The sequence below is a fragment of the Dendrobates tinctorius genome, unplaced genomic scaffold, assembly GCF_039654945.1.
Source record: "Dendrobates tinctorius isolate UK_male_01 unplaced genomic scaffold, ASM3965494v1 ptg000233l, whole genome shotgun sequence".
In the NCBI taxonomy this organism is placed as follows: domain Eukaryota; kingdom Metazoa; phylum Chordata; class Amphibia; order Anura; family Dendrobatidae; genus Dendrobates; species Dendrobates tinctorius.
This window is the reverse complement of record NW_027361900.1, coordinates 358,274-383,088: the sequence shown is the minus strand read 5'-3', so window position 1 is coordinate 383,088 and position 24,815 is coordinate 358,274. Positions and strand designations below refer to the sequence as shown.

Here is a 24,815-nt window from a genome sequence, read left to right as displayed (position 1 = left end):
TCTGCTCAGGGACCTCTCCTGGACGAGGTGGAGGAAGAGGAGGAGGAGGATGATGGGGATGATTACTTAGGGGAGGAGGATGCATCTCGTGGGGCAAGTGAAAATGTTGGCGTGCCAAGGTCTGGTACAGGGTTTGTGCGTGACTGGAGGGATGTGGATTTTCCAGAAAGTGCTCCTCCACCCAGCACTCGCAGTGCATCATTGACACCGGGAACATTGGCCCACATGTCAGATTATGCCTTGCAGATCCTAAAAAGGGACCCCCGCATTGCCAAAATGATGAACGATGACGACTACTGGTTGGCCAGCATCCTGGATCCACGCTATAAAGGCAAATTACACAACATCATGCCATAGGAGAACCTTGACCTAATATTGGCTAATAAACAAGCAACTCTGGTAAATCGGTTGCTTGAGGCATTCCCAGCACACAGCAGCAGTGATGGTTCTCACACGAGCCGTACGGGCCGGGGGCAGCTTGGCAGAGGTGTTCGTGGTGCACACAGAAGAAGTGGCGTTGGAGACAGGGGTTTCATGACAATTTTGTGGACTGATTTTTCAAGTACCGCTCACACAACTGGTAATACTGCATCGATGGAAAGTGACAGGAGACAGCAGTTGTCAACTATGGTTACAAACTACTTTTCCTCCCATATTGATGTTCTACCCCTTTGACTATTGGGCCGCTAAACTGGACACCTGGCCTGAATTGGCACAATATGCCTTACAGGAGCTCGCTTGCCCAGCTGCAAGTGTGCTATCGGAAAGAGTCTTCAGTGCAGCTGGATCAATCCTGACAGAAAAAAGGACCCATCTGTCAACCCAAAATGTGGATGATCTAACCTTCATTAAAATGAACCACGCATGGGTTTCCAAGGATTTTGTCCCACCTTCCCCTGATGACACATAGGGTGACAGAAAAATGACTTGCTTTGGTCCACCTCTTCCTGGGACTTGACCTATTTCACCTTTTGCATCAGCTGAATGTCCAACATCAACATATGCCACTTTTTAAAACTCCCTATGGCCGGGGTCACCACCTAGCGCACGACACCGTGCGAGTGCCGTTGCCCTGGACAGGTGGGTAGGCCGACTCTTGGGCGCGGGCACTGGAACAGGGTCCCTCATAGTGCAATCAAGTGTCTCTGACGGTGGTGGTGCACACCCGCCGTCAGACACACCGCCATACTATGAGGGGCCCAGTGCCAGTACCGACGCCCACGAGTGGGCCCCCCTTGCTTGGGCAGGGCCCCAGCATTTGCAATCTTTACCTCTCCCTGCTCCTCCGCTGTGTAGTCTGGGCCGTCAAATCCATACTGTGCCTGACACCGTCTGAGCCTGCCTCCTGATGTATAGACATATATTTTGAATGTGTATGCTATCCATATATGTTATCCGGGGATATGGTACCCTTTCTCACCTTTGTGCAATCACGTGCAATCCATACTGGGCCTAACACCGTCTGAGCCTGCCTCCTGATGTATAGACATATTTTGAATGTGTACGCTATCCATACATGTTATCCGGGGATACGGTACCCTTTCTAACCTTTGTGCAATCACGTGCAATCCATACTGGGCCTAACACCGTCTGAGCTTGCCTCCTGATGTATAGACATATATTTTGAATGTGTACGCTATCCATACATGTTATCCGGGGATACGGTACCCTTTCTCACCTTTGTGCAATCACGTGCAATCCATACTGGGCCTAACACCGTCTGAGCCTGCCTCCTGATGTATAGACATATATTTTGAATGTGTACGCTATCCATACATGTTATCCGGGGATACGGTACCCTTTCTAACCTTTGTGCAGTCACGTGCAATCCATACTGGGCCTAACACCGTCTGAGCCTGCCTCCTGATGTATAGACATATATTTTGAATGTGTACGCTATCCATACATGTTATCCGGGGATACGGTACCCTTTCTAACCTTTGTGCAATCACGTGCAATCCATACTGGGCCTAACACCGTCTGAGCCTGCCTCCTGATGTATAGACATATATTTTGAATGTGTACGCTATCCATACATGTTATCCGGGGATACGGTACCCTTTCTAACCTTTGTGCAATCACGTGCAATCCATACTGGGCCTAGCACCATCTGAGCCTGCCTCCTGATGTATAGACATATATTTTGAATGTGTACGCTATCCATACATGTTATCTGGGGATACGGTACCCTTTCTAACCTTTGTGCAATCACGTGCAATCCATACTGGGCCTAGCACCGTCTGAGCCTGCCTCCTGATGTATAGACATATATTTTGAATGTGTACGCTATCCATACATGTTATCCGGGGATACGGTACCCTTTCTAACCTTTGTGCAATCACGTGTAATCCATACTGGGCGTGAGAACGGCTGGCGAGCTGTTAAGCAAGCTACAGCACCTGTGGTTTGCACACGTAAGTTTTTCATTTTTTCAGGAATGACGGTTAGGCCTAATTCCGGAACTGCGGTTGACCTGCACTTACTGGGAAATCATTGTTCGCGGGGAATAATTGTAATCAGTGATCCCCATCACTAACGTTGTTCAGCGGGTTATCTGCACCTGTAAGCAACAAACGCTGGCCTTTTCAGTGTAGCGCACATGCAGCCACGGACATGTAAGGGCATGACACACCAGTTATTGGCCAATCTCATGTGCCAGAGCCTCACGTGTCCCTCTAGTAAGCCGGACTCGGACCGCGGGGCATGACGGAGTCTCGTTCGTTAACGGAATTAAGCTTGCAATGTGTGCATCTGTTCTGTAGCTGGCATGGTTGAGGTTGCCCGTGTTGAGTCAAATTACGCCGTAGGCTCCACTCCTGGTGGTGCCCTTCTGGACATTCCTTTAAGGTTCAGCTTTGCAACCATACTGCCCACGTAAAACAAACACTTTGCCTTCATGAACGCTGTTTGGAGGGTCATGACTCGTGAATAACGCCGCCCAATCAGTTAACCTGCTAGAGAGATCCTTCGTTGCTCCCAAGCATGACATCACACTCCCTAGGAGGAAGGTAATGCCACTGTGGCGACCGTACTCCTGGGGGCGACACAAGTGCACTGATGCCCAGCCACTGCTCGATGAATCTGCTGGTACATTGACCCAGACCACTACATTCCCCTCGCACGCTACCCGGCCTGAATCTGACCCTGATGAAACTCAGGTTACCCTTCCCATATACAGTTCCATCTTACACGGTGACAAAGAGGAAGCTGCAGATGAAACTGCAGGTTTGGCCCACCCGCCATCAGACACACCACCGTACTATCAGGGGCCCTTTGCCAGGGCCGTCGCCAACGAGTGGGCCCCCCCTGCTTGCTCAGGATCACAGCACTTGCAAGGTTGAAATACTGTGCAGTGAGATGGAAGATGGGGACGACGAGGAGTCCAGACTAGTACAGGGATTCCCTAGCGAGGAGACTTATTTGATTGTTTTCAATGTTGGGACAGCAATTTTTGGGGAGCACTATACTCTGGAGAATGATAGATGGGGCCCACCATACACTGGAACATTCCAAAGGTGGACATCAGACACTGGAGCAGCATTTACAGGGCCCATTATACACTAGAGCATTAGAAATGGGGCCCATTATGTTTGGAGCATTATTTGGGCCCATAAGACAGTGGAGCTTCATCCATGGGGACCAACATATACTGTAGCATTATGTGGAGCTCATCATATACTGTTTCAAACATTATATGGGACCAATGATTCTGTATGGAGAAATAGATGGGCCTCGTCATGAGATGTAAAAAGTGAGGTATTTTTCATTGTACTATACCGCTATTTATCTGCCGTATCGGAGCATGATGAGTTGTGGTATGTGTTAAAGGGGCGCTCTTTCGCCCAGGGCACATGAAAACCTGGAGCCAGCCCTCCCCCCCACAGTCTGTAGCCAAATAACCCCCATTTTTCAGTGCGTAACTTGTATTATGAAGTTAATTAAGGTTGACAAGCTTAAGTAAGAAGAATTGATGCTTTTGGCATTCAAATGGGCACTGTAGGTGTGTTTCCTGTCCTCCTCACTGCCGACTTTTATTCCCCATTGACTTACATTGGGTTTCGTGTTTCGGGACGACCCCGACTTTTCCCTATAATCGGACGATCTTGCTCGACCCGACTTTTGGAAAAGTCGGGTTTCACGAAACGAAACGCGACCCTAAAAAACCAAAAGTCGCTCAACTCTAGTTACTCTATGATGGCACTTTTGCACATGGCCACTAGATGGAGCTACAACATCTGACATTTGCCTGAATTTTTATCTCTATACATGGTTTACACAAATTATATTTTCTTGTGGTAACTCTATACTATTTACCATTAGAAGCTGTGTATTTCTGTAATTATTTGTATGTATACATGATTGATCACCACTTCTGTCTCTGTAAAAACAATCCCCTTTAACCCCTTTCCGACATCGGGTGTAAATGTACTTCCTCCCTTTGATGTGGGCTCCGGCGGTGAGCTTACATGTTTCCATCACATGTCAGCTGTTTTGAACAGCTGCCATTTACCCCTAACAGCCTCTGACAGCGGCATTTAATGCACACTTCCAGCAAGCGCGCCGGAAATCCGCCCATCGGTGACCCCGTCACATGATCATGGGTCACCGATGGGTTGGCATGACAACCAGAGGTCTCCAGCAGACCTCTATGCTTGTCACTGCTGGAATGCTATGAGCGCCGCCCGCTAGCCAAAACCGCATGGACCGGGGATCATCCCGCCGAACTCCCGCTCTCCTATTAGCATGGGCAAAACGCTACTCAGACAACACAGGGTGAGGGTAAGACAGTGTGGGCAATGCATTATTGTACCACAAAACAGGCAGATAACACATAGAACAGTCCCAGGAAAATACCCAACAGAGTGCACATTACAGAGTCTCACTCTTCTACTGACCCGCTGGGATAAGAGCAGCTGTGACTACAGATCTTCCAGGGTCACTACTCCACCTGTGGCACACACACAGAGGAGGTAAGAACAAGCGTAGGAAGATGACAGTCCATTGAGTTCATACAAGGTGCAAGGACAGTTGATCCAAAGATCACAATCTGGCTTCTCCAAATGTATCCATGGTTCAGTGATGGTCAATGGAGCAGATCTGTATTCTTCCAACCGAGGCTCAAAACCCCTAGGTTGTTTCCTATAGAATGATAGATCTGTGTCCTTTGTGATGATGTTGTGGCGGCTGTCCTGTCTCTTGTCCTTTGGATGTATGGATGTCTTGGCAGAATCTCTCTGGCTGTTTCTCTCTCTCAGTCTCTTTATACAGAGGCATGTAACCTATTTTTAGACTTAACAAGTGTCCCTCATTCAGCATTTACATAAAGGGTAAGAAATGAGATGAGATTATTATTGCATTACTTGATTATTTAAACTATTTACATAGTTTTTCCTTCTATGGTTTAGAAGTCAACAAACTGGCTCCATAACACAATGCATAATTAGCATATCAGCAAACATCACTAGTGATCAAGGATAAGCGCACAATAAAAGTCAATATTACCGGCTTACACAAACAAAAGTCTGTTTTCCTGACCAACCAGAAATCAACACTTAAATTTAAAGCCAACATACAGATAACATTCTATTATTCTTTGTTTGCTAAAAAATAGTCATCTGGTTCATTAAGATACAATGCTGTATGTCTTCACAATGCCAAAAGTAAAAAAAAAGTTTTAAAAAATATATAAAAGTTCAAATCACCCCCCTTTCCCCCTTTTCAAAATAAAACAATAAAAAAATCAAACATACACATTTTTTATAGCCGCGTTCAGAATATATCAATATAAATAAAGAATTAACCCAATCGCTAAATGGCGTAACGAGAAAAAATGTCAAAACGCCAGAATTACTTTTTTGGGTCACCGCCACATTGCATTAAAATGCAATAAAGGATGACAAAAAGATCGTATCAGCACCAAAATGGTCTCCATTAATAACGTCAGCTCATGCAAATTGTCTCTTCAGAGAGGAAGAGGACTAGAACTCTAGTGCCAACTATTGGATGTAGGAATCCTAAAAGTCAATGTTGACCCTCTAACGAGCCTTGTTACATGACTTACGATAAAAGCCAAGCCAGAATCTCCGCATTCAGGCCCCTTTAAATGTTTCACTCTTTGTTTCATTGCAGCCATTTGGTAAATTCAATTCAATTCAAATACTATCTATTCTTGACACTGGAGTGGCTTATAAACTTCCGAAGTATTTAGTTTGAAGTTTAGGATCTGCTAATATGTGGCTAGTTTTCTGTTTCGGATAACAAGATACTAGTTTGTTTTTTTTTTCGTTTAGTCTCACTTGAATATAGGTCAATATGATGAGTCGTCTTTGGTGAGGACGATGAAACCCGTAGAAATGAGAGGCTTGGAGAGTGAGTGTGTACACGTCACCTCACCCTATATACTGAACTCTGGGGTATATGTTTTTTCTATTAGTCACCTTCTGACTAACCTTCAGGGGGTGAATTATGGGTATAGTTTTACATTTGGAATTAATAAAGTTTAGTTTTATCCTTTTGTTAGCAAACATGAGGAATGACAAGAGACAACCCATTTATGAAGATTCAATTTTGGTAAAAACTATTCCAACATTATGAACATAAAAAAGTCTTCTCCACTATGTGACATCTCTGATGTTTATTAACAGTTGATTTAAAAGTAAAATATTTCCCACATTAAGAAAATGAAAACGGCTTCTCCTCTGTGTGACTGCTCTGATGGCGATCAAGAAGCGCTTTCTGGTTAAATATTTCCCACATTAACTGGAAAAAGCCTTCTCCCCTGTGTGGATTCTCTGGTGCTTAACACAATTTGATTTATTGGTAAAACATTTTCCACATTCTGAACAGGAAAAAGGCTTCTCCCCTGTGTGAATTCTATGGTGCTTAACACAATTTGATTTCTTGTTAAAACCTTTCCCACATTCGGAACATGAAAAAGGCTTCTCCCCTGTGTGATCTCTCTGGTGCTTAACACAATTTGATTTATTGTTAAAACATTTTCCACATTCTGAACAGGAAAAAGGCTTCTCCCCTGTGTGAGTTCTATGGTGCATAACACAATCTGATTTCTTGTTAAAACATTTCCCACATTCTGAACATGAAAAAGGCTTCTCCCCTGTGTGAGTTCTCTGGTGCGTAACACAATCTGATTTATTATAAAAACATTTCCCACATTCTGAACAGGGAAAAGGCTTCTCCCCTGTGTGAGTTCTCTGGTGCTTAACAAAATGTGATTTCCGTACAAAATATTTCCCACATTCTGAACAGGAAAAAAGTTTCTCCCCTGTGTGAGTTCTCTGGTGAATAACACATTGTGATTTCTGGTTAAAACATTTCCCACATTCTGAACATGAAAAAGGTTTCTCCCCTGTGTGAGTTCTCTGGTGAATAACACATTGTGATTTCTGGTTAAAACATTTCCCACATTCTGAACATGAAAAAGGTTTCTCCCCTGTGTGAGTTCTCTGGTGGGTAACAAAATGTGATTTCCGTACAAAATATTTCCCACATTCTGAACAGGAAAAAGGCTTCTCCCCTGTGTGAATTCTCTGATGTGTAACAAAATGTGATTTATGTGCAAAACATTTCCCACATTCTGAACAGGAAAAAGGCTTCTCCCCTGTGTGAATTCTCTGATGTGCAAGCAAATGTGATTTCCGTGCAAAACATTTCCCACATTCTGAACAGGAAAAAGGCTTCGCCCCTGTGTGAGTTCTCTGGTGTGTAACAAAATTAGATTTCTTGTTAAAACATTTCCCACATTCTGAACATGAAAATGGCTTCTTTGCTTTAGGAGCAGTTTGCTTTTTATTGCCTCTTTTGTGACTTTGATTTTCCTTAGTAGTTAGTAATGAATCAGAAGATGGGACCTGTTTCATAGGATCAGATGACAGATCTTTGCTGTGAATGGATGATGATACATCTGGAGTAACAGTAATCACTTTAGTTGTATCTTGTAGGATCTCAAGATCATCAGATTTCAAAATTGAAGATGTCAGCTGTCCCTCTGATCTCCTGGTACAGTCATCTGCTAAGATAAAAAAGTTTTTTATATTTTTGAACACTTCTACTTTAACTGTCCATAAAAATGGCAAGCTATGTATAAAACTTTAATTATTTACCAAGACAATGACAGTTCACAGTCTAATAGAAAACCTTGTTGGATGAACCAGTAGTGTGTGGTGTTCAACTGTTTGTTCATTCTGCCTCCCAAATATTGAATATAAAGAAACCAATCAATGTTATGTAGGTGAAAATAATACCAATTCTCATCTCACAAAAAACAAGTCCCCACTCAGGTCCATCATTTGTCAATGGAAAAACAGAGGTTCCCACACTATTAGTGGCTCAAAGGCTGTTGAAAAGCAACAAGGTTTCCATAAACCAATCCAGCAAAATCCGCTCTCACTCAGTGCTCCCAATACATTGTGTCTGCAAACTATTCCAGCTAGATCTGCATTCAAATAGCTAAATGGCGCTCCTTCCCTTCTGAACACTGCCATGTGCCCAGACAGTAGTGTACAAGTATGTAGGGTATAGTGCGAAGCTGGAAAATAATTTCTAAGATCCATTTGTTTTCTATTATCCTTTGTAAAGAATTCCAAAGTTACCACCACATAAAGTGACACACGTCAGATATTAATAATGGGGCCTGATTAGGAACTACTGAAATGATCAAACTCCACAGTCTTCATCAGTAATAAATGAGCAGCTGGTGGTGAAACCTCTCTGGGGTAATTAACGTGTGGGTCTCAGAGACTTCACAATCTATACTATCGTAAGCTCCAATATTTTCTGACAGATGAGTTTCAAGAAGAAATATTAGGCATTTAAAGAGAACTGTGTATAAGGCCGGTTTCACACGTCCTGATATTTCCGGTACAGGAGATGTCAATGTGTGTAATACTCGTGGCACACGTGTGACAACCGTGTGCAGCATCAGTACCACATGGACAGCCAGCAGGGAAGAAGCGCTACATTAATCGCTGTTCCCTGGTGGCAGGTGCTGAAGACGCTCTCATCATTCTCCCCTGCTCTGCCGGCAGGGAGAATGATGATAGTTATATTAAAGTCAGAATGATGACAGCAGGTGGGGGCTTTTGGGACTATTACCCCCTTCAACCTACACCTGCTGCTACTAAGAACAGTGACAGCAGGAGCGGATGATGGGAGTATTCCTCACCCGCCGCCTGCACTATAACTAAATAAATGAATGAAAAAAACGTCATGGGTTCCCCTGTATTTTCTATAACCAGTCTGGCAAAACTCACAACTGGGGGCTGCAAGCCTCAGCTGTCAGCTTCAGCAAGGCTGGTTATCAAGAAAATAGGGGTCCCCACAGTTTTTTTATTTAATAATTTAAGAAAACGGCATGGGGTCCCCCCATTTTTGACAACCAGCCTTGCTAAAGCTGACATCTGGGGGCTGGTATTCTCAGGTTTGTAAGGGGCCATGGATATTGCCCCCCCCCAGCCTAAAAATAGCAGCACGCAGCTGCCCAGAAAAGCCACATCTATTAGATGCGCCATTCTGGTGCTTTGCCCAGCTCTTCCCACTTGCCCTGTAGTGGTGGCAAGTGGGGTTCATATTTGTGGGGTTGATGTTACCCTTGTATTGTCATGTGACATCAAGCCCACGGCTTAGTAATGGAGAGATGTCTATAAGACACCTATCCATTACTAATACTATAGTTATATGGTAAATACACAGCCATAATAAACTCTTTTATTAGAAATAAAGCAAAACGCAGTTTTCGTTTTTTTATTTAAAAATAACCCACAGAATTCTCACGGTGATCTGCTGTGAAGTCACTAAGCTTAAACTGTGGTGACCTCATCACTGACTTTTTCCCACGGTCCTGAGGTCACTGCAGTTCAGCCTGGTTGGAAACCTCGATGATGTCACTGCTGGTCAATGATGCTGCGCTTACAGCAGCTCAATCACCAGTGGTTCTCAACCTGGACGGTCGCATCTTGGCACCGACCAGGTTGAAAACTAATTATCCCCCAGACAAAGATTTCGGCGTGGGACAGAGCGACAGAAAGGTATGGTATATTGTTGTTTTCTATTTTTATTACAGGAGAACGAGCTCTTTGGTGGAAATAGGCGTTAGGTGAGTATAACTGTGTTTGTTGTTTTTAAATAAAAAAAGGAAAACTGTTTTGCTTTATTTCTAATAAAAGACTTTATTCTGGCTGTGTCTTTATTTACCATGTAACTATGGGGTTAGTAATGGATAGACACCTTTCCATTACTAAGCCGTGGGCTTGATGTCACCTGACAATACAAAGGTGACATCAACCACACAAATATGAACCCCACTTGCCACGGCTACAGGGCAAGTGGGAAGAGCCGGGCAAAGTGTCGGAATTGGCGCATCTAATAGATGTGTCTTTTTCGGGCAGCTGCGGGCTGGTTATTGTTTAATCTGTATTTGTAGTTTTCAGTTAATGAGATTCTCGTGCTTCGGGGTGGGGTTGTGGGAGTGGTTGTGGGCGGGTCTTATGTGGTGCTCTACGTATATATTCATCTATATTGGCTTATGACACTGATCCTTCAGTGACCTGCCCCCTATTTTACATAAAAAACTACATCCAGAAAAATGTCACCGGCAATGGCATCTATAAGTAAGAGATATTACTGAACAGGCGCTGCCAGTGTCATTTGCACATTTTTTGTCTAAGCCTCACAATAGCCACAATATTATAGGCATTATCAACAATAATATCAACACTATTATATGCATTATGTAATAATGGGGGCAGGTCAGTTAGGGGTCAGCGACCTGTCATAAGCCAATACAGAGGAATATGTAATCAGCGCACCACATAAAGCCCCGCCCACAGACCCGCCCCAGTGCCCCACCCACAGCCCCGCCTCAGAGCACGAGAACTTCATGAACTGAAAACTACAAATACAGATTAAACAACAACCACAAGACGGATTTCATCACCAGGTATTGTAATCAGTATAACGGCGCTGACCCGACAGTGTCTGTAGGTTACTGTGCACAATCCGGCTGACAATTTCCCTTTAAATTTAGATCTTAGACATTTGGAAGAGGCAATGGAGAGATTTTTTTCAAGACTATCATGGAGTTACAGACTCACATTAGGCAGGAAGGCCGATCCCACCACAATCAAACTATCATACAGAATGAACAGGTTAAAAAAAAAAAGACATAGAATAAAAAATGTTACATCCCCAACAACAACGTATGTACAAGGGGAGAACACTAAACTGGAGCTGCACTCATTTATGGTGGACCATTGGAGCCACTATGAGTCCTGACCAGAAGAGTATAGAAAGACACTATTATTAACCCCTTCATGACCAAGCCTATTTTGACCTTAATGACCAGGCCATTTTTTGCAATTCTGACCAATGTCCCTTTATGAGGTAATAACTCTGGAACGCTTCAATGGATCCTAGCGATTCTGAGATTATTTTTTCATGACATATTGGGCTTCATGTTAGTGGTAAATTTAGGTTGATAATTTTTGCGTTTGTGAAAAAATCAGAATTTTGGGGGAAATTTTAAAAATTTCGCAATTTTCAAAATTTGAATTTTTATTCTGTAAAACCAGAAAGTTATGTGACACAAAATAGTTACTAAATAACATTTGCCACATGTCTACTTTACATCAGCACAATTTTGGAAACAAAATTTTTTTTGTTAGGAAGTTATAAGGGTTAAAAGTTGAGCAGTGATTTCTTATTTTTACAACAAAATTTACAAAACCATTTTTTTAGGGACCACCTCACATTTGAAGTCACTTTGAGCGGTCTATATGGCAGAAAATACCCAAAAGTGACACCATTCTAAAAACTGCACCCCTCAAGCTACTCAAAACTACATTCAAGAAGATTATTAACCCTTCAGGTGCTTCACAGTGACTGAAGCAACATGGAAGGAAAAAATGGACATTTTAATTTTTCCAACAAAAATTTTCTTTTAGCATCAATTTTTTCATTTTCACATGGGCAAAAGGATAAAATGGATCTTAAATTTTGTTGGGAAATTTCTCCTGAGTACACCGATACCTCATATGTGGTCATAAACCACAGTTTGGGTGCACGGCAGGGCTCAGAAGGGAAGGAGCGCCATTTGACTTTTTGAATGGAAAATATGCTGGAATATTTAGCGGTTGCCATGTCGCGTTTGGAGAGCCCCTGTGTGCCTAAGCATTGGAGCTCCCCCACAAGTGACCCCATTTTGGAAACTAGACCCCCGAAGGAACTTATCTAGATGTGTGGTGAGCACCTTGAACCCCCAAGTGCTTCACAGAAGTTTATAATGCAGAGCCGTGAAAATAAAAAATATTTTTTTTCCTCAAAAAATTATTTTTTAGTCAGCAATTTTTTATTTTCACAAGGGTAATAGGATAAATTGGACCCCAAAAGTTTTCCAGTTTGTCCTGAGTACGCTGGTACCCCTTACGTGGGGGGGACCACTGTTTGGGTAAACGTCAAGGCTTGGAAGGGAAGTAGTCACGTTTTGAAATGCAGACTTGATGGAAAGGTCTGTGGGCGTCATGTTACATTTGCAGAGCCCTTGATGTACCTAAACTGTGGAAACCCCCCACAAGTGACCCCATTTTGGAAACTAGACCCCCCAAGGAACTTATCTAGATGTGTGGTGAGCACCTTGAACCCCCAAGTGTTTCACAGAAGTTTATAACGCAGAGCTGTGAAAATAAAAAATAAATTTTTTCCTAAAACAAATGATTATTAGCCCGCAATTTTTTTTCACAAGGGTAACAAGAGAAATTGGACCCCAAGAGTTGTTGTCCAGTTTGTCCTGAGTATGCTGGTATCCCATATGTGGGGGGGACCACTGTTTGGGCACACGCTGGGGCTTGGAAGGGAAGTAGTGACATTTTGAAATGCCGACTTGATGGATTGGTCTGCGGGCGTCATGTTACGTTTTCACAACCCCTGATGTGAAGAAACTGTGGAAACCCCCCCACAAGTGACCGCATTTTGGAAACTAGACCCCCAAGGAACTTATCTAGATGTGTGGTGAGCACCTTGAACCCCCAAGGGCTTCACAGAAGTTTATAACGCAAAGCTGTGAAAATAAAAAATCATTTTTTTCCCTCAAAAAATGATTTTTTAGCTTGCAATTTTTTATTTTCACAAGGGTAACAGGAGAAATTGGACCCCAAAATTTGTTGTCCAGTTTGTCCTGAGTACGCTGGTACCCCATATGTGGGGGGAACCATTGTTTGGGCACATATCAGGGCTCGGAATGGAAGTAGTGACGTTTTGAAATGCAGACTTTGAAGGAATGGTCTGCAGTCGTCGTTACATTTGCCCCTGATGTGCCTAAACAGTAGAAACCCCCCACAAGTGACCCCATTTTGGAAACTAGACCTTCCAAGGAACTTATCTAGATGTCTGGTGAGCACTTTGAACCCCCAAGTGCTTCACAAAAGTTTATAACGCAGAGACGTGAAAATAAAAAAAACATTTTTTTCCACAAAAATAATTTTTTAGCCCCCAATTTTTTATTTTCCCAAGGGTAACAGGAGAAATTAGACCCCCAAAGTTGTTGTGCAATTTTTCCGGAGTACGCTGTTACCTCATATGTTGGGGTAAACCACTGTTTGGGCACACGTCAGGGCTTGGAAGGGAGGGAGCACCATTTGACTTTTTGAACGCAAAATTGTCTGGAATCATTGTTAGCACCATGTCGCGTTTGGAGACCCCCTGATGTGCCTAAACAGTGGAAACCCCTCAATTCTAACTCCAACCCTAACCCCAACACACCCCTAACCCCAACACATCCCTAACCCTAATCTCAACCCTAACCATAACCCTAACCTCAACACACCCCTAACCCTAATCCCAAAACTGACGATAACTCTAACCACAAGTCTAACCCTAATCCCATCCCTAACCCCAACAAACCCCTAACTCTAATCTTAACCCTAATTCCAACCCTAACCCTAATTCCAACCCAAACCTTAACCCTAATTCCACCCTAACCCTAATTCCATCCTAACCCTAACCCTAATTACAACCCTAACCCTAACCCTAATTCCACAATAACCTTAATTCCATCCCTAACCAGAATTCTAACCCTAATTCCAACCTTAACTGTTGTGAGCTCATCTGTTCATTCACCTTTTGTGTCCGAGGATCTCCCTCTTCTGGTGAAGGAAGGTAGTGAGGCTGATTTGGATGAAAGAAACCAAACACCTGATCAGGTGGATTGTGACTGGGTAACAGGAACTTCAGACTGGATATAAGGCAGCCGACGCCCTTCTGAGTGGCTGGTGATTTTCTCTGCTGGATTCTTGGAGACCAGTCTGATTCCTGCTTCCCAAAGATAAGTTTTTGCTCTGCTATTGAACTTATTAGTTTTGGTTTTGTTTACCTTGTTTTTTTAGTTCAGCCATCCCCAGCCGGGGGTGTGCTGGATTCTTATTCCTTGATCAGTGTTCTCTTTTGCTCTGCTTTCAGAATATTCTGAGTGCTGATATAGGGTTTGAAGTCTAGTGACTTCAGGGTCCTTTTTGCTTATCAGTTGTGTTGGTAATATTTTTAGCAGGGTTTTGTCGGATTGCAGACAGCAGCTTTTCTGTCCTGTCCTTTTTAGTTAGCTTGGGCCCCATCGTTTGCTCAACCTATCTTTCTATCTGTGTTAGTGTTTTCATCTTGTTTCACCGTCATTATATGTTGGGGGGCTGCCTATTGCTTTGGGGTCTGCTCTGGGGCAGTCAGTTTTTCCCTTTTCTCTCTTTAGGCTTATTTAGATCTCCGGCTGTGACGAGGTGTCTAGGATCACCGTAGGAACACTCCACGGCTACTGCTAGTTGTGTGATAGGATTAGGGGTCTGCAATCCGCTAGTTTCCAACCTCTCTGATTTTCTGGGCTGAGCTTGTGTTTTGTTTTTTCCTCCTCGGTGACTCAATCATAACACCTAACCCTAATTCCAACCCTAACCCTAATTCCACTCTAACCCTAACCCTAATTCCAACCCTAGCCCTAACTCCACCCTAACCCTAATTCCACCCTAACTCTAATGGAAAAATGAAAATAAAAATGTTTTCTTTATTTTATTATTTGTTTCTACCTATGGGCGTATAGAGGGGGGGTTTATTTACGTTTTATTTTATTTTGATCACTGTGAGAGTTTATCACAGTGATCAAAATGAATGAATCGAATCTGCAGCCGGCAGATTTGAGCGGGCGCACTGCGCATGCGCCCGCCATTTTCCAAGATGGCGGCACCCATGATCCGGGACCGCGGGACATCGGGAGCAACAACGGCACTCGGAAGGTACTGGGGGTTGGGAGGGGATGTGATCGTACTGCGGAGGGGAACAGAGGGAAGGCGGGGGGGAGCAGATGATGACAGCGGAGGCAGATCTGTCATTCAGTGGCGTGGGGGCAGATCGCCGGTGTGGGGGGGGGTCGGATCGGTGTCTCCAAGCATGCCCGATGCTACTGCAGCATCAGCCATGGCTGGATTTGTAATATTTCATCAAATTTCATTGATGAAATATTATTATCACTCTGATTGGCTGTTTCACTTTTAACATCCAATCAGAGCGATCATAGCCACATGGGGGCGAAGCCACCCCCCTGTGGTGAAGTACAAAGCTCCCTGTGTGTGCGGGTGTGACGACTCCTTGAGTGGACCCTCTGGGTCATGGTACCAACCCTCCCAGGGCGAGCTGGCCTAGTGAGAACCACCCCCTATACAGGGAGTGTCAGGAGCAAGCCCCAGGGGATAAGATACCACGACTGCTGGCACCAGGCGGCCGGTTCACAGGAGACACGAGTGAGTGTGTCTGAAGGAAGGTGCAGGATACTAGGGAATACCAGGTGGATACATGGGAGTGCGCTAAATACAGGATAGTGCAAGACGGGTACACGTGGGCACAAATGACGTGCAGCGACCAGTACGTCCGGATGTGAGCAAAACAGGACGCGTACCAGAAACACGACAGAGTACTGAATTGAGCAACAGACGTGCCAGGAGGTGTAACAGAGCACAGGGACAGAGTGAGTGCCCGGAGGCACGGCTGAGCATGAAACAGAGCACAGGATCAGAGTGTGTGACTGAGCATGAGACAAAGCAAAGTGAAAGTTCAGAACGTGTGCCAGGAGGCACAATAGAGTACAAAGCAGAGCAGAGGACCTGAATACAGCGCACAGCCAGGCAGGGACACAACCGACTAAGCCAGGAAGCACAACAATTATCAGGGAGGTAGCCTGATATAGCACATGACCACTACAGCTTCCGGGTCAGGTCCTCCTTTACCATAGAGAGGACCGACCTGGAGACAGACCTGACAGGAGTGTGCACGCGCAAGCGCGACATGGAGGGAGTGGAAACATGGGTATGAGAAGTGCGCGTGCGCACCTGATGGGGACCCCTGAGCGGCCGCGGTGGGCGCGGCGTGACAGTACCCCCCCTTTACGCCACCTCTCTCCAGGACTGGAAAACCGCACCTGTTCCTTAGGAGAAGAATCCAGGCGCCTCGTATCTACATGTGGTCCTATCTGATCCAGGGTCAGTCAAAGAGAAAATTTGGTCTCTTGCCATACCCTGGAGAACTCCACGGACAGAGAGTCGGAGGCAGGTACGCCCGAAACAGGACGAACCGGCAGAGGCACACTGAGATGCTTGGAGGGCGAAGCGCTGGAGCAGTTATTGTATATCAATTCAGCCCTAGGAAGCAAGCTGTCGGAGGATGGTTGCTTGGGTACTTCCTTCTTGGCACAGGACGGACAAGCAGCTACAAAGTCTCTGACATCCTGAGAAATAGACGGCCACCAATAGTAGTGGGATAAACGGGAGAGAGTCCTCTTGACACCAAGATGGCCGGCAACTGGAGATGAATGTCCCCAGCATAACACACTTTTTTGGTTATTCTTGGCCACAAAGGTCTCCCCCGGGCGCTGGGACTTCAAGTTGACGGAAGCCACGGTAATTACTTTGGGCCGGTTGCTTGATTGATGTAGAGACTGACTTTCAGCCCCCTTCTCGACAATGTCATCAGTCACAGACCGGTTGCTTGATAGATGTGGAGACTGACTCTCAGCCCCCTTCTCGACAATGTCATAAGTCATAGACCGGTTGCTTGATTGATGTGGAGACTGACTCTCAGTCCCCTTCTCGACAAGGTCATAAGTCTTAGTCCGGTTAGCGGACGGCGGACCTGTAGATGTTGAAGACAGGCAGGCAGAGTTCATCGGCTGGGTGCACAGTAGGCACCTTTTCTGACAGGACGGTCCCCAATGGAGTACATCGCCGGATCGCCAGTCCAGAGTAGGCCCATGAGTCCGCAACCAAGGAAGACTAAGAAGAAGCGTATGAGACGAAGTCGGCAATACGTGGAAGGAGATCCTCTCCCGATGACATGTGCCTATCTGCAGCTCTACTTCTTCAGTGACCTGGTTAACGGTGTCCTGCAAGGGCTTACCGTCGACCGGAACATCCGACCTAGGAGTCTCCAGGGATCTGACAGGAATGCGAAACTTCTTAACTGCGTCGAGACTAATAAAGTTACCCACTGTGCCCGAGTCCACAATAGCCTCCACAGAAAAACTCTTGGGACGAAAATTCAGGGAAACAGGCACGGTCAGGGGAAGAGAGGAATCATATACACCTGAGGAGACCTCTCTTATCAGTCCCAGGCGGAGAAACTTCCCCGGCCTCTTGGGACACGAGCGTAGAAAGTGAGAGGCATTCCCACAGTAAAAACAGAGCCCTTGTGCCTGCCTCTTCTCACGACGCCGTTGAGCTATCTCGAGACGATCCACCTGCATAGGCTCAGGTACCGGATCTACCGAAGATAACTCGGGTAATGGATGAGAAGGACTGCGAGTGGATGAGGGGAGGCGAGAGGACCCTCTCTCTCTGGCTGACTCACGGGAACTCTCCTGGAAGTGCAAATCAATGCGTGTCGCCAGAGAGATGAGGTCCTCCAAAATGGTAGGGGTTTCTCGGCCCGCCAGCTCGTCTTTGATCCGGCCAGACAGACCACGCCAGAAGGCCCCTACGAGGGCATCATTATTCCAACCAAGTTCGGAGGACAAGGTGCGAAAACATATCGCGTATTGTCCAACCGATAGAGTACCTTGACGGAGATTAAAGAGGGACTCGGTGGTGGAAGCAAGGCGACCCGGCTCGTCGAACACCTTACAGAAGGTGTCCAAAAAGACAGAAAGCTGAGAGACGAGTGGATCATCACGCTCCCAAAGGGGATTCACCCACGCGAGCGCCTTCCCCTCTAAGTGGGAAACTATAAAGGCTATTTTAGCGCGATCAGTGGTGTAAAGCTGCTGCAGAAACTCAAAATGCAAACGGCACTGATTCAAAAACCCGCGACACAACTCAGGGTCACCACTATACCGAGGTGGCTTGCATAAACGCGGAAGCGAGTGTGGGACCATGGCCTGGGCTGAAACGTATTGAATGGAAAGGAGCCGATTATCTACCGACGCCATATAGTTGTGGATCTGGGACTGGGAGTCGCATTGTTGTGCGAGTTCCTGCTGGAGACTAGCCAACTGGGCAGCATTCCCAGGCTCAGAGGACTGTAAGACAGATAAACAGGACTCCATGGACTTGAGAAATAACATAATCCTAGTCTGGTTTTCCCGGAGGAACGCCAGCTCCTTTTGGACAGAAGCCACGGTACCAGCGGGGTCCATGGCCTGATTATACTGTGACGAATCCTTGAGTGGACCCTCTGGGTTGTGGCACCAACCCTCCCAGGGCGAGCTGGCCTAGTGAGAACCACCTCCTATACAGGGAGTGTCAGGAGCAAGCCCCAGGGGATAAGATACCACGACTGCTGGCACCAGGCGGCCGGCTCACTGGAGACACGAGTGAGTGTGTCTGAAGGAAGGTGCAGGATACTAGGGAACACCAGGTGGATACACGCGAGTGCGCTAAATACGGGATAGTGCAAGACGGGTACATGTGGGCACAAATGACGCGCAGCGACGAGTACGTCCGGATGTGAGCAAAACAGGACGCGTGCCAAAAACACAACAGAGTACTGAATTGAGCAACAGACGTGCCAGGAGGTGTAACAGAGCACAGGGACAGAGTGAGTGCCCAGATGCACGGCTGAGCATGAAACAGAGCACAGGATCAGAGTGTGTGCCAAGAGGCACGACTGAGCATGAGACAAAGCAAAGTGAAAGTTCAGAACGTGTGCCAGGAGGCACAATAGAGTACAAAGCAGAGCAGAGGACCTGAATACAGTGCACAGCCAGGCAGGGACACAACCGACTAAGCCAGGAAGCACAACAATAATCAGGGACCTCCCATAGGGAGAGGTAGCCTGATATAGCACATGACCAGTACAGCTTCCGGGTCAGGTCCTAATGCCTGATAGCACATGACCACTACAGCTTCCGGGTCAGATCCTCCTTTACCATAGAGAGGACCGACCTGGAGACAGACCTGACAGGAGCGCGCACGCACAAGCGCGACATGGAGGGAGTGGAAACCTGGGTATGAGAAGTGCGCGTGCTCAGCCGACGGGGCCCCCTGAGCGGCCGCGGTGAGCGCGGCATGACAGCGGATTGGGGACCTTTCAGTGACCCCGGTCACTCGACCTGCAGGAGGGCAATTATTTCATGACGCCACATAGGCGTCACTGGTCATATTGGCACGACTTTTCATGATGCCTATGTGGCATCATTGGTCGGGAAGGGATTAAAGAGAAATGAATATTCAAGGCCCTCCAAGCCCATGGGCGTGGAATGCAGTGAATATTCATTTCTCTTTAGCAGCGGGAACAGGAGTTAGCTGCAGCCACCGGCTCCAGCCTCCTGTGACCCGCTGCTCCGCCAGAGCCGGTACATCCGAACTATAAGACGCACCCCCCATTTTCCTCCAGATTTTTGAAGGAAAAAAGTGTGTCTTTAGTCCAAAAAATATGGTAGTTTTAATACAAATTGAAAAGTCAGGATAAAGGAAAACTCTGCTGTTGTTGTACAGAAATTCACACTTGGCTTCACTGCACATTTACTGGTGTCGCTCATAAAAGGGAAGTTTGGCCAGAAAGACTGGACCTGGTCTTGTAGGGACCATGAGACATTCAGCAGCACAGAAGGGAGAGAAGAGTCACCCGATAAGATCTCAGGGATCTAGGAAGCCAACAGCATCATTACCCTCCGCTTTCTCTTACAGGCCCAGCATAATATTTTTCTTCAAGTGATTTTCTAACCTGTCAGCACATTCTACGTACGCTGTCATTTGGCTTTATAGTTTACAGATCTGGGCAGGTAACGGTCAGCGTCTCCTCAACCCAGGGAGTAGGTGGCTCCTCCAGGTTGTAAGTTCTATAGAAAAGGGCTTTCAATGCCCAAAGTCATTTGCAGTTTTGGTGGAGGAGAATGTTGTGGTCTAGAGGCAAAATGGTGATCATGGTAATACGGCCGAACTACACTACCGATAAAGCAGCCACAGCCGGTGACTGAGAGGAATCTGTGACTTCTCTGCATTCAGTGGTTACTACTCACCTGGGTAGTCATATGTGGGAATCTCCTCTTTACACCACTCATCATCTTTCACATATGTCTCTGTAGTATTAATATGGGTCAGATCTTCACCCTGAAACAAATATTGTAAAAGTCACAGACAGATGGAGAAGTCCCATCTATGATCAGCTCTAATCCTGCCATCTCCACCGTTCTCATTACACAAGTATAAAACACATAATACTGGTGGATAAAACAAGACTGAGCACAAGACCTTCACAGCCGTCTACACATCATAGGGGAGATCTCCTGACACCTTCTCTCCATCTACCTGATGATCCTGAGGAGTACTGGGATCTTCTTGGTTACAGTCCTGTGGAAGAAGAGGACGGGGACATCTCTCTGGTGTTGTCCTCTTACTGGATAGATCTGGAGGAAACACATACAGGGACTGAATTCATTCTCTACATACAGATAATTATAGGCCATGTGTATTTAGTCCTGTCTATTACCTGGTGATGTGAGGGGCTGGGGAACCTCCATTATGACGTCCTTGTACAGATCTCTGTGTCCTTCTAAATACTCCCACTCCTCCATGGAGAAATAGAAGGCGACATCCTGACACCTTATAGGAACCTGACACATACAATGATACCGTCATCCCCCGATCCCTTCATAGCGTTACTGTATAATGTCCCAGCATTCCCAGCAGTGTCACCTCTCCAGTCAGCAGCTCAATCATCTTGTAGGTGAGGTCTAGGATCTTCTGGTCATTAATGTCCACATGGATCTGGGGGTGAGGTAGAGGCCCTGTGATTGGGCTCAGGGGTCTTCTCCATCCCTCAGACATAGGGTCCTGACAGCGATCACTAGAGGTCTTCTTCACCACTGTGTAATCCTGGTTATGGAGAGACACATTAATAAATCTCACTACAGACATTTCCAGAGTCCTCACCTCTCCAGTTCTGTCCATCTGTTATTCCCATAGATAAGAATGATGTAATGTGACATAATCAGAATCTCTCACCTCTCCAGTGAGACGGAAGAGGATCTCTAGGGTGAGGTGTAACATCCTCTCCACCATCTTGTCTCTGTCCATATCCATCCTTGATGGGTAAATCAGGAAAATTTTCTTTTGTAGAAGATCTTCACTGAGAGGATCCGATATTGTAGAGACCTGAATGAGAAGAAGATGATCCGATGTAACATCATAAGAATCCTGTGTAATAATACAATTACTGGAGATAATAAGGGAAACATATGAGATTTATTATCTTACAGGGTTTAGTTTTCTTCCCTGACATCCCCCCAGTTCCATCACTCTCATTCCCTTCTTTTGAGGTCCATACCATCAGGCTCTTCCGTCCCTTCTCCCTCACAGTAGCGTTCATATACCGGCCTCCAGGCTCACCCACCCACGTCTGTTGTGAGTTCATTTTCCCCTTCACCTGTGATGTCTGATGAACTCCATCTGCTGGTGAAGGGAAGTAGTGAAATTGATTTGGATGGGAAGAACCTGTCATCTGAACAGGTGCAGTGTGATTGGACATCCGGAATCTCTGAGTGGATATAAGGCAGCCGACGCCCTGCAGGGTTGCTGGTGATCCTTTCTGCTCTGAGCTCTGGCATCCAGTTTAGTTCCTGTCTACTAAAAGCTAAGTTTTTGCCCTGATATTATTCCATGAGATTTTGTCTGGTTTACTTAGTGTTTGCGTTCAGCCAGCCCTTGCTGGGACTGGCTGAATTCCATTTTTGTCTCTGATCAGTTGATCTCTTTGCTCTGTTTTCAGAATATACCTGAGTGCTGATATAGAGTTTTTGAAGTCTAGCGACTTCAGGGCCTTTTTTCCTATCAGACTGTTGGGACATTTTTGGTAGGGTTTTTGCGGATTGCAGCCAGCATCTTTTCTGTCCTTTCCTATCTAGTTAGTTGGGCCCCATCATTTGCTCAGCCTGTCTTTCTGTCTGCGTTTGTATTTTCATCTGTTTTTTACCGACAATACATGTTGGGGGCTGTCTATTGCTTTGGGGTCTGCTCTGGGGCAGTTTAGATTTCCCCTTTCTTTCTTTAGGCTTATTTAGCTCTCCGGCTGTGACGAGGGGTCTAGGACCACCGTAGGAACCCCCCACGGCTACTGTTAGCTGTGGTGAATAGGATCAGGGGTCTGCAATCCGCTAGTTACCAACTTCTCCGGTTTTCTGGACTTAGCTTGTATTTTTGTTTTCTCCTCCTCCGGTGACTCATTCATAACACACGTCCTTGACCACTTTTCAGCCTGTCTGCCGCACTTCATGTCCTCAGAACTACCAACTCTTATCCTGGGAGACTTCAACATCCCCATTAACAGCCCTACTTCCACATCTGCATCCCAGCTTCTATCACTAACCACCTCTCTCGGCCTCTCACAGCGCTCAACCTCTGAGACACACAAAGACGGTAACACCCTTGACCTGGTCTTTGTCCGGCTTTGCTCAATCTACTACCTAAATAACTCACCACTTCCCCTCTCTGACCACAATATTCTCTCCTTCATGCTCACAAATCCTCGCCCACCCCAGCACACTCCTACCTATCACACATTCAGAAATCTACAAGCCATTAACCCTCAGACACTTTCAGACTCCCTACAATCTTCCCTATCCCAATCTCCTCTTTTTCCTGTCCTAATCTGGCTGTTCATCACTACAACACACTCTTACAACCACCCTTGACCAGGTAGCGCCCCTCACCCTCAAAACCTCCAAACACAGAGTAAAACAGCCCTGGATCACATCGCAAACTCAATTTCTCCAGCGATGCTCTAGGAGTGCTGAACGCTGACGGAGAAAAACCCGCACACCAGAAGACTTCATCCACTTCAAATTTATGTTAAGAACCTATAACGCTGCCCTTCACCTCGCCAAACAGACCTACTTCACCACCCTGATCTCCTCACTAGCCAACAACCCCAAGAAACTTTTTGACACTTTTCACTCCCTCCTCTGGCCAAAAGCACAAGCCCCTATCACAGACATTTGTGCTGATGACCTGGCCTCCCATTTTATAGAGAAAATAGATAATATCCGTCAGGACATCCGCTCCCAACCACCAAGTGCTGTGACTCCCATCCCTAATTGCATTTCCCCTGGCTCACTTTCCACATTTGATCCCATCACAGAAGACGAAGTCTCCAGACTCCTCTCTTCTTCTAGCCCAACTAGATGCACTACCGACCCCATTCCCTCACAACTCCTCCAGTCTCTCTCTCCAGTCATCACAACTCACCTAACTACAATCTTTAATCTCTCCCTCACCTCAGGCATTTTCCCATCCTCCTTCAAACACTCTATCATTACTCCATTATTAAAGAAACCTGCTCTCGACCCATGATGCACAAACAACTACAGACCAGTCTCCAATCTCCCCTTCATCTCTAAACTCTTGGAGCGCCTAGTCTACTGCTGCCTTACCCGTTACCTCTCCACTCACTCCCTCCTAGACCCTTCACAGTCTGGCTTCCGACCCCTACATTCGACTGAAACTGCACTCATCAAAGTGACCAATGACTTTCTGACAGCAAAATGTAACGGTGAACACTCTCTGCTCATTCTTCTCGACCTTTCTGCAGCTTTCGACACTGTTGACCACCGTTTCCTACTCCATAGGCTCCAGTCACTAGGCATTAAGGACATCTCTCTCTCCTGGTTCTCTTCCTATCTCTCTGACCGCTCCTTCAGTGTTTTGTTTGCTGGCTCCACGTTATCTCCTCTTCCTCTCGCTGTCGGGGTACCTCAGGGCTCAGTCCTTGGCCCCCTTCTCTTCTCTCTCTACACAGCCCCAATTGGACAGACCATCAGCAGATTTGGCTTTCAGTACCATCTTTATGCTGATGATACACAACTATATACGTCATCCCCTGACCTTACCCCCGCTGTACAACAGAATGCCAGTGACAGACTGTCCGCAGTCTCCAACGTCATGTCCGCTCTCTATCTGAAACTTAACCTCTCAAAACCTGAACTTCTTCTGCTCCCGCCATCTACTAACCTCCCTAAATCTGTCATTTCCCTCTCCGTGGGTGGCACCATAATAACACCCCGGCAGCAGGCGCACTGTCTGGGTGTTATGTTTGACACCAACCTCTCCTTCACATCCCATATACAATCTCTTGCCCGCTCTTGCCGCTTACACCTAAAGAACATCTCTAGAATCTGCCCTTTTCTCAACAGGGAAACAAAAAAACCCTCATTGTCACTCTGATCCACTCCCGCCTGGACTACTGCAATGCCCTATTAATTGGCCTCCCCTCTACTCGACTTTCCCCTCTCCAGTCCATACTTAATGCAGCAGCCAGGGTCATCTATCTGGCTAATCGGTACT

General features: G+C 46.0%; 1 protein-coding gene across 1 annotated transcript; it reads right to left on the bottom strand.

The window, feature by feature from the left end:
- Window positions 1-6,619: 6,619 nt before the first annotated feature.
- On the bottom strand, window positions 6,620-23,585 carry LOC141060192 (uncharacterized). The gene is made up of 6 exons (XM_073556438.1): window positions 21,483-23,585; window positions 21,174-21,353; window positions 20,968-21,091; window positions 20,787-20,884; window positions 20,498-20,588; window positions 6,620-8,026 (listed from the first exon to the last, which is right to left on the bottom strand). The coding sequence occupies exons 1-6, from the start codon at window positions 21,558-21,560 to the stop codon at window positions 6,756-6,758; spliced, it is 1,842 nt and encodes a 613-aa protein (XP_073412539.1). The 5' UTR covers window positions 21,561-23,585; the 3' UTR covers window positions 6,620-6,755.
- Window positions 23,586-24,815: the final 1,230 nt, after the last annotated feature.

What these genes read in the sequence shown, in the direction of transcription:
- LOC141060192 (XM_073556438.1), bottom strand. Translation starts at nt 21,560, where the DNA reads ATGGATATGGACAGAGACAAGATGGTGGAGAGGATGTTACACCTCACC. An exon ending in TCTTCCGTCTCACTGGAGAG is followed by an intron (nt 21,354 to 21,482) that starts GTGAGAGATTCT and finishes CTCCATAACCAG; the next exon opens with GATTACACAGTGGTGAAGAA. An exon ending in TCCCACATATGACTACCCAG is followed by an intron (nt 8,027 to 20,497) that starts GTGAGTAGTAAC and finishes TTATCTTAGCAG; the next exon opens with ATGACTGTACCAGGAGATCA.